Source organism: Ambystoma mexicanum, chromosome 2q (genome assembly GCF_040938575.1).
Source record: "Ambystoma mexicanum isolate Mex_15411 chromosome 2q, UKY_AmexF1_1, whole genome shotgun sequence".
Lineage (NCBI taxonomy): Eukaryota > Metazoa > Chordata > Amphibia > Caudata > Ambystomatidae > Ambystoma > Ambystoma mexicanum.
Window position 1 is genome coordinate 1,082,695,794 of NC_090924.1, and position 16,081 is coordinate 1,082,711,874.

At 45.3% G+C, this 16,081-nt stretch overlaps 1 protein-coding gene across 3 annotated transcripts in view; it reads left to right on the forward strand.

Annotated features, from left to right (window-relative positions):
• The window catches only part of AKAP9 (A-kinase anchoring protein 9), a 2,953,299-nt gene that overhangs the window by 826,205 nt on the left and 2,111,013 nt on the right, over positions 1-16,081 (forward strand). For all 3 annotated transcript variants that reach the window (XM_069648423.1, XM_069648424.1, XM_069648425.1), the window contains one exon: positions 4,352-4,576. In XM_069648423.1, coding sequence (XP_069504524.1) covers positions 4,352-4,576 — 225 coding nt within the window. The remainder of the gene's footprint in view (positions 1-4,351; positions 4,577-16,081) is intronic.

Here is a 16,081-nt window from a genome sequence, read left to right on the forward strand (position 1 = left end):
ACCATCTCTATCCTCTGTCTTCTTTTCGCCCTACTCGTAAACCTTCACAACCCTGGCTTTCCCCTCATCTGCACTCTATACACTGTCTTCTTCGTCGTTTTGAAAGATGTTGGCTTAAGACCAAATCAACGTCTGATCACTCATCTTGCTTTTCTTATCATGCTCTTTATGGCGACTGTCTACTTTCCGTTAAGTGTCTTAATTTCTCAGATCTTTTACATACCCTCTTTTACATACCCAGTCTATCCATCCTAGTTATCTTTTTCAAACCCTTGCTCTGCTCCTCTCTCCTCCCAATCTAGATCACTCTAACTCTATCTTATCTGCCTCTGACTTTGCTCAATTATTTTCCTCTAAAGTTATTTCTCTTTGTAATGATATTGAAGACTCTAACCCACCTAAAGTTGTTACTCCTCCTACATCCATTCCTCACTCTTCCTTTGCTCACTTTGCTCCAATTTCCAACTCTGATAGTTCTCTTTTACTAGCTAAAGCTCACCCTACTGCATCCCCTTCTGACCCTATTTCTTCTGCACTAATTCCTAAGGTCTATCCTTTCCTTGTACCCTATCTTTCCTTTTTAACGTCTGTCTCTCTACCTCTACTTTTCCTAGAGCATGCTTCTATCATCCCAATTCTAAAGAAACCCACTGTTGACCCTCTAATTGTTTCTAATTCACGTCCCATTTCTTTATTACCCAATCTTTCTAGACTACTAGAACGGCTTGTCTACTCTCAGATTTCCACATTTGTTTCTAATTCTTTTATTATTCCCCAATTTCAGTATGGCTTTCGTCCTCTTCACTTGACAGAAATACTCTTCTTTCTGTGCTGAATTCTGTTCTCTCTGCTCGAAACTCTAAACACTCATCTTTTCTTATTCTTCCAGATCTATCAGCTCCTTTTGACACTGTTGATCACTCTTTACTTCTGACCTCACTTTCGTCTTTTGGTCTTAAATGGTCTGTTGTTTCTTGGTTTCATTCTTATCTATCCAATAGAACATTCTCAGTCTCTTGAGCTGGCTAGTCCTCTAAATTGTTCCTGCTTGTCCATGAGGTGCCTCAAGGGTCTGTATTGGGTCCTGTCCTATTCTCTTGATACTTCTTATCTTGCTGCCATCATTTCCTCTTTTGGGTTATCTCACCACTTTTATGCTGATGATACACAACTATTTCTCTCTTTCTCCTGAAATTCATCATACTCTCTCTGCTTGCTTAGTTGCTATCTTTTTTTTTCAATTTTTAATTTTCTTTTGTTTGTTTTTGGTACAATGCACCTTTACAAATATTTGATAGGCAAACATTAAAACAAATCTAAAAAGAGAACAAAAGATACATTACAACATAAAAACAATTCATTCAAGTTTTTTCCTATGTCCTCCAAGTTTTTTCAACCTATTTTTTAAAATCTAGGGTTCTTTGCTCTATTACGGCAATAAAGCGTGTCAATGCTATTATCAATTTTTTGCAATTTTCCCCACCTGCATTGGCACCACAGCAATTCTCTAGAGGAATCTGAATGACCATTGTAAAATTGGCCCATAAGGGAGCTGTGATTGATTTCAAATTGAGCACAGTATATCACAAGATGTTTTAACGACTCACGGGTGTCTTTGCTATTACAAAATCTGCAACATGCCCCTTCTGGGATGTCATAGGTTTCAGACCAGTGCTTAGTTCTTTCTCCTGTGTGTATGACATTTAACTTAAATCTCAAATACAGTTGCTATCAAATCTTGGATGTCTTCCCACTATCTTACTCTCAACGCTGGGAAGACCAAAGTATTGTTTTTTCCTGCTAATACCCTTCCTCCCCATCCATCACCTTCTTTTATATTATTTTCCCCATCCAAGCTCTCAATCTCACCCACAGCTCAAAATCTTGGCCTACATTTTGACACTAATATTTCTTTTTCTTATCACATTTCATTAACTTCTCATTCCTGTCGTTTTCATCTTCTCAACATTCATGAAGCTCACCCATTTCTTTTCAAGCATCTAAACTCCTAATTTCTTCTTTAATGTTCTCCAGACTTTTCTACTCTTCTACTGCCGTCTTTGGACTCCGTAGCTCTCGTCTTGCGCCTCTTAAATCAGTATTCAATTCCTCTATTCGTCTTTTGTGTCTTCCCTCGTTTCGGGATTCTATCACTTCTTCCCTTGCAATTCTTGGATGGGCTACCCGTTCATTCTCCATTCAAATTACATTTTCTCTGTCTTGTTTTCAAATCGCTTCATGATCTGGCTCCCAGTTATCTTACTGCATTTATGTTTCTATATTGCTTGTCACTCTCTTCGTTCTTCTCCGTTTTTATTGGTAGCCCCCGTCCTCCCTGTGCTCAATCTCGTTTTCGCTCTTTTTAACTTTTTGCCCCTCTTCACTGGAATGCATTTTCTCTTTTTCTCCTTTCTATCTCTGTCTACTCTTTATTCCGTGGTTCCCTGAATTCTTACTTACTCCAGCATCCCTGAGTGATTATTCTCTTAATTTAATTGTTTATACATTTTTATTGTATCATTCCTCATCCTCTGTACATCGCTTTGGTTTAAGGCGCTTAATAAAATCTGAATAAAATACAAATACACTTTAACAAATATATTTAGCACCCTGGTGGGGGGATCCAGCCAATCAGGTGGCTAGGAACGCAGGCTTGAACCGCCATTGAAAGCCTGCATTCCATGCTGCCTGATGGCCGGCTTCGCCCCCATCTCCCCACCCTCCATTCCCTTATTTTAAAAAAAATGTTGGCCCTTTTGCCACCCCCACTTACCTGTTTGTTGTGGCGGCGCAGGCCGCCACTGCAGCTGTTTCTCCGGCCGCTATGGAAAGGGAAGAGGGGCTCCGAAGAGCCCCGCTATCCCTTTCCATGGCGGCCATTTTGGAAAAGGATTTCATTCATTGAACGGGACGCCTCGTGTGTCCTGTTCAATGAATGAAATGCTTTTTAAAAATATTTTTAGCACCCTGGTTTAACGCTTTTGTAACCTGGGGTGCTATAGCGTTAAGCACCCGTTCCAGGAGTTTTTAACTTTGGTCTGGCTTTTAACTTGGGCCGCTTGGCTGTTAACACCCGTTCCAGGCACTGGAACGGGTGCTTAACGCCACAATATAGATTTGAGACCACAGAGCAAGCCCCACTGGTTCCTGTGTTCAGGCAATGAGACAATTCGAATAGGTCTGCAATCATCTGGATTCTGGAGGGAGAGAATTTCATCTGCGTTCATAGATGTTGTCTCACCCCAATGTTGTTGAGTGCGAGTCTATCTAGCAGCATTGGCACACTGGACAAGTTTATGGCCTCTGCTTTATTTAAGGATTCAATGATGGTCAAATAGTTAGGTTTTCAAGGAAACAATTCAAAATTGTGGACAGGTCATGAACATGCTTGGTGGGGTATGGGAGGAGAATTGTAATTTGCTATTAAGAGACCAGGTGTTCATCATAACTGAGATGTCTTCAGTTCCTTTTGATAGGTGAAAGTCTTTTGCATGATGGGATGAACTCAGTCCTGGGAACATGATTTGTGAAAGGGTGTCTCCGGGTCTATTTTTTCTTTGCAGTTTTAGGCTATAAATCGGGCTACAACATGACTTTTTGTGCCACATTTTCCTCCTGAGATGTGAGTTTCTCTGCCAGATTAGGCGGGGACCAGGGTAAATTTGAGGTAGCTACAATGCTTTGCAATCTTACTCTACAAAATAGCAAATGTCAGTGTTCTTAAGATGCAAATGCATGTTGAAATTAATGGCTGGTCAATTCTTTTTACTATTTAACAGAAAATATAGTCCTGTATCGGCATGCCATAATCTGGCAAATGTCTGTAATACCTTTATGAAAATGTATTTTAATGATCAAAATGTACTTGTCTAGTGCATACGTTTAAGAGAGATCAGCTGATTTAGAACCAGAGTGCACAAATGTAAGAGGTGTTTTTCTATTCAAGCAGATTAATATACATCCTCTGTCAATGGCGTCGCTGCAATGAGGTTACGCATCTAGGAAAAGTAGCTTTAGCTGCCTATGAAGTTCGGAACAGTACAGCAGTTGTGTTTGTTAGGCTGATTAACACTTCACTCACTTGTTGGTCTTTGGGTTCACTAATCATATACGGTCAAGTGATTTATATTCTACTTAAGGAGCCAGGTCTTTTTGGGGACTGCTGCAAGAATGTACTTGTCCCTGACACATGCCCAGTTCATCCACAACAAGTGTTTTGCTATTGTTTCTCAAATGTGTCATCCCTTTTAATGTTTGTCTTATTGTTGCAAGTTGTCTTGTTTTTGTTTTGTAGTGATATATTTAGTAGGTAGCTTTTGACATAGTTTGAAGATATATGTTTGTATTTCAGCTTAGCGATTATGTTGTTCCATCAAGCGCAGAAACGACAAAGTTGCAGCTTGTCTATGAGGAACGTGTGGAAGACATGAGGCAGGAGCTAGTGCGTCAAGAGCAGGAGCACCAGCAAGCAGCTGAGTCTCTGAGACAGGCCCACATGCTTCAAATGGAAAGGCAAAGAGAGGATCAGGAGCAGCTTCTAGAAGAGCTTTCCTACCTGAAAGCCCAGTTAAGCCAGGTATCGTTGGGTTGCAGATTTGTTTCATTGATAACTTTTTGGCAGGTAATTGCAGAAATATGTTTGATGAATTGACTGACCTTTTCATGGCATTTCTTAGTGCAACTCCATAACCATGTGGTAACCTGAGGGGAGGAGGGAGAGGAAGAGGGAGAGTGAGAGGGACTCTCAAAGAAACTATAGTGCATTTTCATATAGAACATTTGAAAGAGTTGACATTTACATTTTAATAAACCAAATATTTAAAGTTTTGAAGTGCACCAGGAATAGGACGTTTTTGGAGACCCGCACTCAATTCAGATGTAATGTTTTATAGGAGAAGAACACACGTTGCCCCATCGTTCCATAAATAAATCTACATTCCCTTGTTCATCTGAGGAGGTTCTGTTTAGGTTTCTGAGCTCCATTGTTGGAAGATACGTATTTGTTTAGCTGACTTCAAAGAGTGGCCGTCTGCTGATATGACCACTCTCAGGCTGTCCAGGATTCACCATAGGACCAGGGTAAACTTTGTCTCCCTACTGACTTAAACAATAGTCCACGTAGTTCCAAGAGGAACCATTGAGGAATGTAGAGGAAAGGCAATTAGGGTGGTGACGAGGTAGTATAACCTGCACCAGGGATGAGATGATGACACTGGTAAATCATTGATGGTGCTTGCGTTGCAACTTATAGTTTACAAAATATACCAAACCCTTAACTGAAAATAATCAGTTCAATTTGGCACCAGAATTCTCAGCTGGCATTGCCAGATATACAGGTTTTTACATCATATATTAAGCCTGGAAAGTAACAATAATTAATTAATGTATCTTCTATAACTATCTCTTAAGCCTTGAATCAACAGTGCAATGCTCTACACTCAGATTTGTATTACAGGCAAGGTATTTTATTGAACTTGTCAGTCTTTAGCAACTCAGTTATTGTCACAGTTCTTCCTTACAATTTACAAATGGTGTCCTCTCCAAAGAAACAGTAACTCCAGTATTGCTGCAAACTTGGTGCTTCCTGAAATATCTGGCATTGTGTGAAAATGTAATAAAAAATGTTAACTCATTCTTAAAACATCACCAGGGCTTACGTTTCTCAGTTTAATGGTCCAGTCGCAGGTTTCCACCAAGTGGATGCCCTTATTGGAGTTGGTGTTCCTTAGAAGCAACATCCATGCCATTCAGATGCTAAAACCTTTGCAATATAGCACAGGGTAGTCATTAAAGCAGTATAACAACTTTCAAGGGTCCTGAAATTAAATTGCAGGTACAATTGGTCCCAACCAGAATTCCCTTGATGTAACTTTAACTGGAGAATTAGGGTGTCTGCTTTTTGATAATCTTTCAAATAGCAAATAGGCTTTGCATAGGTGGCCACTTACTCAAATGGCCCCACCTATGCTCCTATATCATGGGAAATTGTAATTCTCTTTAGGAAGAAGCATCCAGTCCTCCTTTAGCAATACTTTGCTCACACTCGGACATGACCGAAGGCAAACACATCCTAGTCTGAACCGGTGGCCTTCTACCCACCCCAGGACCTATATGTATGACCTGAAATATCCGGCAGATTCTAATGGAGCAGCAACTGTTATCCTTTTGGACCTTTCAGCTGCCCTCAGTAAGGTGGCAATGCAAACCTAATCATCTGACTGACAGCTATGACTATTAAGGTTGAGAACTTGAATCTGTCTCTTATTTCATGTCTTACTCAGTCCAGGATCTTTATGATTTTTCTTTTTTTCTTTCCACCCTCCCAACATAAACCTTTTCGGGTGCAACAGGGCTCCACCAGCTCTTCTCCTCTTTCAACCCCTGCTTAATTCTTCTCCTTTGCCCGAGTCATCCATTGCACTTTCCTGGTACAACTACACTGATAATACACAAGCATTCTTCACACTGAACCAACTCACTGGAAAACAGCTCAAGCAGTTTTGGGCCATGTTTACTTGAAGTGGAACTAAACATGACTGTCGACCACCAACATATAACACAGGAATGGCAGAGATAGTAGTGTGTGGTAGCTTGACAGCCTCTCCATTTGTGACCCGGTTATCTATGTTCCCCATATTCACGAGGGTGAAATAACTACTGCTCACTCCTCATTAATTAATGGTCAAGTTCTCATTTCATCTTTACAGGGTTGAGACCCATTTCCCTTCCTGGTTTTCTTTCCCAGAGTCATGACTTCCTTGGTACTTCTCCAAGTGGCCTGATTATGTCAGCGGACCGCCTTTGGAAACTACAGAGAGTCCAGAATTCAGCAGCTAGGCCCCTACTTCGGACCGCCTTTGGAAACTACAGAGAGTCCAGAATTCAGCAGCTAGGCCCCTACTTCCTCTAGTCGCTTCGAACTCCACCAAATGTGCTTCTCTGGTGAATAGCCACTACCCTTTCTCTCCATCAAAATCCTAAGCACTTTCAGAGCATTGGAACCAAGTTTCTGTGAAGGAAACTTCATTGGTGCCGACCAAGATGCATTATTCACTTTGAAATCCAACTTTGGATGGAAATCCAACACTTCTCAAATTTTCACCTGTAGGTTACAGCTTACTCTGTCGAACTACCAACTCTTGAACTTGCATCTCCCTTTGGATTCTCAAGCCTGAGGATTGCCTCCTTGATCCTAGTGTCGGAATGCCTTCGCCCCATCATCAGCCATCCCATTCACTCCAGCAACAAAGCTCTGTTGAGGCATGCAATAATAACCTGAGCTTGAAGTTGTCATCATTAGCATTGGTATACCAAACTAGCTCATCTGTTGCAATGTCTGCATACTCACATTTACTGGTGAGCATGAACGACTTCTGCATATCCTAGAGTGACAGTCAGACTCTGTACTACATTTTCCTGCAGGTATGCCTGTGATGACATGCTCTCAGAACCATGATCAGAGCAGATCTCTGTTCATAATACACAACTCACCAATACCTCAAAGGAGACCTTTCGAATGGATTATGTCCTCCAACTTGTTTCTCATCTTATGATAATCATCCTTCCAGCTTCAGCTGCTTCGGAAAACCTTTTTGACAGGGGGTGCTGTGGGCCATCTCGATCAAAAACTCGATCATGCCATTCTTAGTCTAGTTCGAAGAAGCCCAAGAAAAAGCGTCACAGATCACCGTCGACCTTTAGTGATTCCTCGGATGAGGTAATCAAATGTCCCACTCATCGGACTCCCAGGCAAAATGGATGAGTTTCATAATGAAATGCTCAAAATCTTTTGCGAATGGGGCCCGACACCCATGGGAGGTCTAGCAGAAAGCCCATGCTCCTGTTGATCTGCATAAAAACGACAAAGGGAAGTCGAAGATGAAATCTTCAAAACCAAGCCATATGCCGGTAATGCACCGAGAAAGATCTCGATCCAACGAGAAATCCTTGAGGGTTTTGACAAGACAGGAAACCTGTCCATCGAGGAAGCAGAAGAAGTCGACAATGTTGACGCCTTCTCTGACACCGTCGGCGTCTGAGCTGTCGACACCAGTATTGATGTCGACGCAGGCAAAAATGACTCTGATTTCAAAGTCGTCGACGATTACTTCGAGATTGTTGAAGCCAGGGGTAACCCAGGAAAAGGTTTAAGTCTTTAACAGCCATCTATGAAGATAATGAACCTTCAGATGATAACACACCACCATTTGGGTTACAATATGGCACCCCTAATGTACCAGATTAATGTATCTCTGAAGAGTCTAGATTAAAAAACTTATATGATAACCTTCAGTCAGCCAATGGTTTAGATACCTCTCCCGAACTGGAATTTCGCAAACCAGATCCTACTGACGACGCTGACTCCTCATATAGGAAACTGATGAGTAAGGTCATAGAGTTTTTAAGTTGGAGGGGCGTGGCTAAGAGGCCATAAAGTAGGACGCGTCTCTCGGAGAGCTCCTGCTGGTCCGTAACGATCTGGATAAGAAACGGTTTTAGAAACGAGCGTTTGTGCCTAGAAAAAGAATGACAGATGCATAAAGCTGCAGCGCACGTCCGTGAGAAGCCTGGAGTTCGGATGTGTGAAACTGCGAAGTAACAAGCTGGCATAAAGTTTGTATCCTGCATTATGAAAGGGAAACATGATGGCTGGCGCAGCTAAACAAAGGAAGACATTGTAACTTGAGCGACGAGAAAGGTCAGAAGCGTGTGGCTGGGAAATGCGCGTTTATCCTGCTGGGAACCTGGAAAAGTAGTTTGTAACAGGAGCGGATGAAGCCGTGCTGCAACTGCGGCGAGTGAGGGACAAGATAACAGTTGCAGCCTTGAATAGATGGCGGGGAACAATTGTGTGTCGGTGCAAGCTGGGGGAAGCCGGCGCTCCGATCGCTTGGTGGGAGCAAGAGGGCTGCCACGGAGGGATCGCAGAGGGGGGCCCCCTCAGAGAGCGTAGTAGGAAGTTTGGAGAGCGCATGGGATACAACACAAGGCAAGCGAAACCACCGGTAAGCGAAGCATCGAGTCCGCAACTAAGTACACACCAGCGCCAAAGGGGATCAACAGAGCCTTGAGCATCATAGCATGGAAGCATCGGAGGGGGGGGGAGCTGGAAGAACATTGCAGTAACTGAGAGACGAGGCTCCCGAACATAGACAGTACCGGTGGGGAGCAGCACGCTACAGTGCAGCAGTGCCACCCAACATTAAGAGTCTCTCCACGCAGGAAAGGCAGGAGTGCCAGCAGTGAGAGACAACAGAGGGCTGATTGGAAACGGGACACAGACCAGCGACATAGGTACACTGCCAACCGTTCTGTACAGTGCACAAAGGCGTAAGGAGACCAGGTCGGAGAAATAAGCCCCTGCTTTACAGTGTAAAGAAGCCCTTCAGCCACGGCCACAAACCAAGTAATAGGCTGGAGGAATGCATATGTCTGGGTGCTGGACACGCTGCAATTCTTAAAAGCTCAGTTCACAGCAACGTAGGTAGGCACAGCAGCCGGGTATGCCCAGTCAAGCAGTGTAACTGGAGCGTTGCCTTGGAGAGAGCAAGGAGGGGAACGGATGGGAAAGATGACCAGGGAACGGCAGCGGCTGGGACCTCCAAATGTGGGGACATCGCAGGGTCGCACTGCCCCTCAAGGAAAGCAGTGGAGACGAGAAGTGTCAGTGAGTGCTCACTGGTGGATGGAGTGAAAGACATCTGGAGGCGGAGGGGGTGAGACAGGCAAGGAGCAGCCCTGAAGACCGGAGACACACCCAGTATGCGAGATTTGGTTACGAAGGGAGTGGAAGACCAATGTGGGATGGAGTAAGAGCGAACAAAGAGCTGCCGGCCTGTCCCGCAAGCGAAAGTACAGTGGTCATTACAGAAGCTGTTCCCCCTGGGTCACCCTGGTGATTGCAGCCCACCATAACAGACGGTGAGGATTGCAGCCCCCTCTAGGCAACAGCTGGTAGACCGGGAGAAAGGAGCATGCACTCCCACGGGATAAGAGCTCGACAGGCCCACTGTTGAACAAGGCCTGCGCAGTCAGACACCTGAGAGAAGACAAAGGTGGGGGACGCACAGGAAAATCTACCAGGTGCCCAGTTTTACGACACTAGTTGCCTAGGGCCTCCATGCAATACTAGACTGGTGGGGTCCTGGCCCAGAGATGAATAGCATTACTTCTAGCCCAAAGTGAGACGGCTTGCAAAGGGGGACAAGGTGAACAAGTTAAGCCATTGGTATCCCTAAATTGGACTCAACAGTGCAGTTGCTGAACCACCAAGATCTTCAGTTAAGCCCCTGGGAGCGTAAAACAAAAGGGGTGAGTGGGGCCAGGCTCAACAAAACTGATGGCAGGAAGCACCAACAAGGCAAAAGGCAAAGGACTATTATGGGAGGCCTTTGCAAAGGGCACAGAGAGCCCGGCGGCGGATAAAGGCAAACATGGCGAAATGGGACAGACTGAAGGGCGCGATGAAGCTCTAGAGCGTGGAAACTAGCAGATCCTAAACGCCATTGCTGCATCACAGGCCACCCTGGAATCAAAGATTGACAAGGTCAGAATAGATGTCGGCCTATTGCGGCAGGATGTACATGGACCGGCAGAGCGCACAGGCAAGCTAGAAATACATGTGCAGGAGAACACCACGGAGAGTAAGCAGATATCCAAAGAGGTAGATATCCTACGGCAGAAGGTGAAGCTGCTGGAGGAAAGAGCAGAAGATGCAGAGGGACGGGCAAGGCGTAACAATATTCGGATAGTGGGCCTGCCGGAGGGAATGGAGGGGGTCCGACCCCACCAATTATATTGAGAACCTACTGCTGCAGGAATTGGGCCCTGGAAATCTGTCTCAGGGGTTCACCATAGAGCGCGCACACTGCTCCTCGGTAAGGAAGCCGCCTCCGGGAGCCCCACCTAGACTTATAATAGCGAAGGTCCTCAATTATAAGGCCAGAGAGAAGATCGTAGCATTCTCCAGGAATGGGGGCGACATACAAGGGGCCTCTGCAAAGCTGGCTATATTCCCGGACTACACATTTGAGGTACAAAAAAGCAGAGCACAATTTATTGCTACTAAATTTAGACTGAAAAAAGCTGGTCTTAAATATATGTTAATCTACCCGGCCAAGTTGAAGATCCTCCATAATGGAAAGGCTTTGTTCTTTGAGGCGCCATCCGAGGCACAAGACTGGATGGACAATGCGAAGATACCACCACTTGCAGAGTGATCACGGGAGGGAGAGATGACCGGACAGCCCAGTTGTAGCTATGAGAGGACTTCAACGACAGGAACCTTTAAACACTAGAGGATTTGCCAAAGAAGACCACTGTTAAATAACACTTACATGAAGAGAGATAAGAATTCTATAACCGAAAGAAGTTGCTTATTGCAGGAGCAACACAAACCAGACACGAGAGCTGAGTGTAACGCTCACCTGATTCCCACGGAGGCGCGGGTCTTGGCAGGAACCTGTCTGTGACTCGAAAAGTGATGTGCAGGACTCGATTGGCTTCTGGGGTCGAACCTCTTCTCTCTGTGTGTCGGACTCGAAGAGTGAGGTTTCTGCAGGTGAAAGAATATGGGGGTTAATGGTCTGGGTAGTTGAATGTCCCTCTCTCCCTCTCTCTTCCCAGCTTTTTCGTAGAGCCCCCATAGGTGAATGCTGGGCTCTCCATCTGCGTCTGGTGCAGGGTGCCGTTGCCAGTTCCTTCACTGGTGAAACATAGGCCTCTTGAATTCAGAGGATGGTTACCGTTGTTGTCTGCACGAGCGGTGAGTTTCTGGACACCTTTTGTCTCTATAGTCTTTAAATGCGTGACACTTTTATATGCAGACTCTATATAATGCTTTTCCCTTATGTATTGCAGGGCTCTTGAGATGGAAAATGAAGTAAAGCGCCTGGAAGTTTGTAAGTATGGCAAGCGCTCTAATTGTCTCTTTCCTTACAGCTTAGTTTGTGTTAAAGAGACGCCATGCGTTTTATTGCGACGAGCGGGATGGACGTAAGTAAATACCTGCTTAATGTCTTTTCTTTTGCCTTTCAGATGTTGGTTTGCAGCGCCGGAGTCCGCGGAATGCCAGTAAGTTGTTTATGATGCTTTGTCTTTACAGGCGGCGATGCAGAACGAAGAAATCCGGAATCCATAGCGTGCCGGTAAGTATGGCAATGCTTTTGCCTTTGCAGGTGGAGATGCGGCGTGACGAAGCGGCTGCAGCCGATGGATCAGGTGAGTAAGTGCTGCGTGTAAAGTTCGCCTTGCTAACCTGTTGTTTCTGTTCTTTGCAGGTGCTGATGATGTCTGGATACTAAAATGGTAAGTAGGATTCTTGCAGGTCCAGGATCAGAAGAAGAAAAGCCGGAGCAGACTCGGTGAGCGTTCTGCTGCAGATGCAGAATAACGCGAAGCACGCTTCATCTATCGGGTGTGGTTTAAATAGCCTTGGAGTGATGAGGCGTCTCCTTCCACGGCCCCGCCTAGGTAAGAAAAGAGTTCCAGTTTCCAGAAGAGTTCCAGTGCTGTATCCAGGGAGTGGAGCTGCCCCACCCAGATAAGAAAGTAGTCCCTGTTCTTAGATAGCTTCTAAGTGGCTGGTAAGTATCAGCATGGTCTGCTGCAGGTAAGTCCACCCAAGCATCCTCACACCTATTATGAGCCCGGCGCTTCCAGTGCCGGGACCAATGGTTTTGATGAGCCTGGTGCCACCGGCGCCAGGACAAGGCCCAAAAGGTCCAAGTGGGGACCGGCCGGTGCCTAGGATTAGGGTTAGGGGCCTGCTTCCAAGGACGTTGGGCTGGTCCTGGCTCCTTGGAAGCAGTGATCATGACACTGAGACCACCTAATACCCCACATACCTTTTTACAGGGTACGTTTTTGTGCCCACCCGTTGGAAATCTGGAGCACCGGATTTCGACTGGGCGTTCGAGGAGCGGAAGCGGGATGAGTCTAAGCATGCACGGCATGACTGGACAGTTGCAGTTAGGTATGTTCAGTTATATGTTGGGGGAGGGGAGGAGTTGAGTAACTGGGAGGGCGGAAAGAGGGGAGGCCTGTACAAGTTGGTAATAAACTACACACTACCCCAGTGGGAGCTATGGGCACTCAAAGGCCCCACCAGAACTCTGGATGTTAGCATATGATGGCTGAAGGAATAAGAATTATGACCTGGAATGTACGGGGGCTAAACAATTGTCAAACATCAAAGAGTCTTTACGTACTTAAGAAGGCATAGAGTTGTGATTGTGCTGTTGCAGGAAACACACTTGAATGCACATAAACATAAGAAACTTGCTAGTGCATGGGCGGGGTGATGGTGGGTTCCACATACTCGACATATGCAAGAGGGGTACTTCTATGGGTAAACCCTGCTATCCCATTCAAAGTACTGAACACTAAGTCAGATGATGAAGGTAGGATGGCTATACTGCATGGTATGTTGAAACCGCACCCAAACATGATGCTACTGTCTTTAAGTCATTGTATGCGAGGCTAGGTCCTTACCGAGTGGGAGTCGTGATATGGGGCGGAGATTTCAATTGTACCTTGAATCCCATTATGGATAGGTCTGCCACGAAGCATAAAAGACTGTCTCCTCCGGCCAAGGTCTTAGGCACACTCTTCAACCATATGGAGGACACTTCATAGCGACAGAAGAGAATACTCCCATTACGGAGTGTATACAAGGCTTCATTATTTGTTCACGTTAGAAGAACGCGTGTTGGAATTCACGGAATCTCAATATCAGGCTAAGGTTTTATCAGCTCATGCTCCTCTTTTAACAGTATGGAGAGTGACAGCCCCAAGACCGCTCATACCTACTTGGAGATTGAGAAGCAAATCATTGCAAGATACAGCGTTCAGGAAACATATTAAAAAAAAAAAAAAGCACTGGGGATTCTCTGGAAATCAGTGAGGGCAGTGTGAAACAAGTGGGTACGATTTGGGAAACATATACATAGGTGATAAGAGGGGAGATGGCTACAGCTGGAGGAGTGCAGAAAGCCATCACTAAAGACCTAAGTGACACAGAAAGTAAACTATTGGAACTGGATAGGTGGGGGGAGGCGAGAGAGGAACATTTGGAGGAAGAAATCGGACTAAGGCAGGCGTGTATAACACACTGGGACAGGCTGGGAAAGTTTAGCTATGCAAGATATTTGGAAAGAAGTCATGCACAAGAGGATAAACCAGGGCGAATGCTAGCCTGGCTATAAAAAAGCATAAGCATAGGAATGCAAGATCTCCGATATATTCCATCTTAAACATAGACCAGGAAGAGATAAACACACAAGCAGGTATTAATACGGTGTTCTTGGAATGTTATAAGGAGTTGTACATGGACCCACGTATTGAGCGAGAGGAAGAACTACAGGATGCCTTAGGCCTTATTACCCTGCCGAGATTAGAAGAACAACAAAGGAATATCCTAGAGGAGCCCATTACTCCAGAAGAAGCGATGGCCACTATAAGAATGTTGCCCTCGGGGAAAGCCCCAGGTACAGATGGATTGCCAGAGGAGTTCTATAAGGCCTATGTAGATACACTGGTGCCACTGCTAGCCAGGGTTTACAATGAGTCATACGAATTGGGAATTCTCCCAGGAAGCATGCGAGAGGCTATGATAATCCCACTGCTCTATCCAGCTAAGACAAGTACAGACTGTAGTTCCTACAGACCGTTATCATTATTAAACCAGGAAAGCAAAATCCTTACGGCACTACTAGCAAATAGACTTAGGAGAGTGATACCAACCTTAGTTAATCAAGATCAGACTGGATATGTTCCAGGGCGAAGTATTGCTAGGAATCTAAGAAGATTACATCATGCCTTTCATTGCACGAAAGACAGGGCCGAGCACAACGCCGTCGCTTCATTGGACGCAACTAAGGCACTTGATTCTTTCCGCTGGGATTAGTTATATGCCACCATGATCAAGATGGGAATAGGTCCGAACTACATGAGGTGGGTGAAATTGATGTATACTCAACCGATGGCTAGAGTCAGGTCTGATACCATGTTCTCGGACAAATGGCAGCTGCACAAAGGGACGAGACACGGGTGTCTGCTGTCCCTAATGCTATATATAATTGCAGCAGAACCCATTGTGGCTTTCCTAAGACATTAATATAGCGATGCTGGTATAGAAATAGATGGTGTGCGACACATGGGGCCTCATCACGAGTTTGGCGGTAACCCTTAAATCCGGCGGTCGCGCTATTACCGCCGGATTTAAGGGTCCGCCAAATCGGGGGTTCGGCGGATTTCTCCCCAGCTCTGAGCTGGGGGGAAATCCGCTGAAAATTCGCGCTATTACCGCCGGCCGGAAATCGGCCGGCAGTAAGAGTGCGAAAATTCCCCATTGAGCCCAATGGGGAATGGGGCATTCCCGAATGGGCTCAGTGGGGAATGGGGTATTCCATTACCGCCAAACCCGTGATCCTGTGCTAATAGTGCCGGGGGGTTTGGCGGTAGGGCTAATACCACCAGCGGTAATACCGCCGGCGTTACCGGCCAACTCGTGATGAGGCCCATAGTATCAATGTATGCAGACGACATGTTACTATACCTTAAGTCACCCGGATGTGAATCTGCCGTATGTATTGGAGGTGTTGAATAACTTTGGTACACTGACAGGGATCAGAATAAACAGGAGCAAATCATGGCTATTCCCGTTAGCAGGTATGGCGACTCTTAGAGAAGCAGATTTGCCGGTCATACCCCGCCCGTGGAAAAATAACTCCTTCAGGTATCTAGGGCTGAACATATGCCATGATCCTCGGAACACAAATTTAATACAGTACTGGCTAAGGAGGGTTTGGCCAAATCAATGGAGTTTTGGAGCAAGCTACTCCTGTCAATGGAAGGAAGAGCGGCACTATTAAAAATGGTGGTATTGCCGAGCATTATGCACTGCTTTTGGTAATATCTTATACAATATCCCTAGAACGTTCTTCCTAGAATTAGACAAACTATGTAGGGGTTTGCTCTGGCAGGAGGGTAGGCACCGAGTTGCACTTATTGTGTTACAAAGGCCCTATGCACAAGGAGGAATGAAGATCCTGAATTTTAAATTATACTTTCTGGCGTGCCA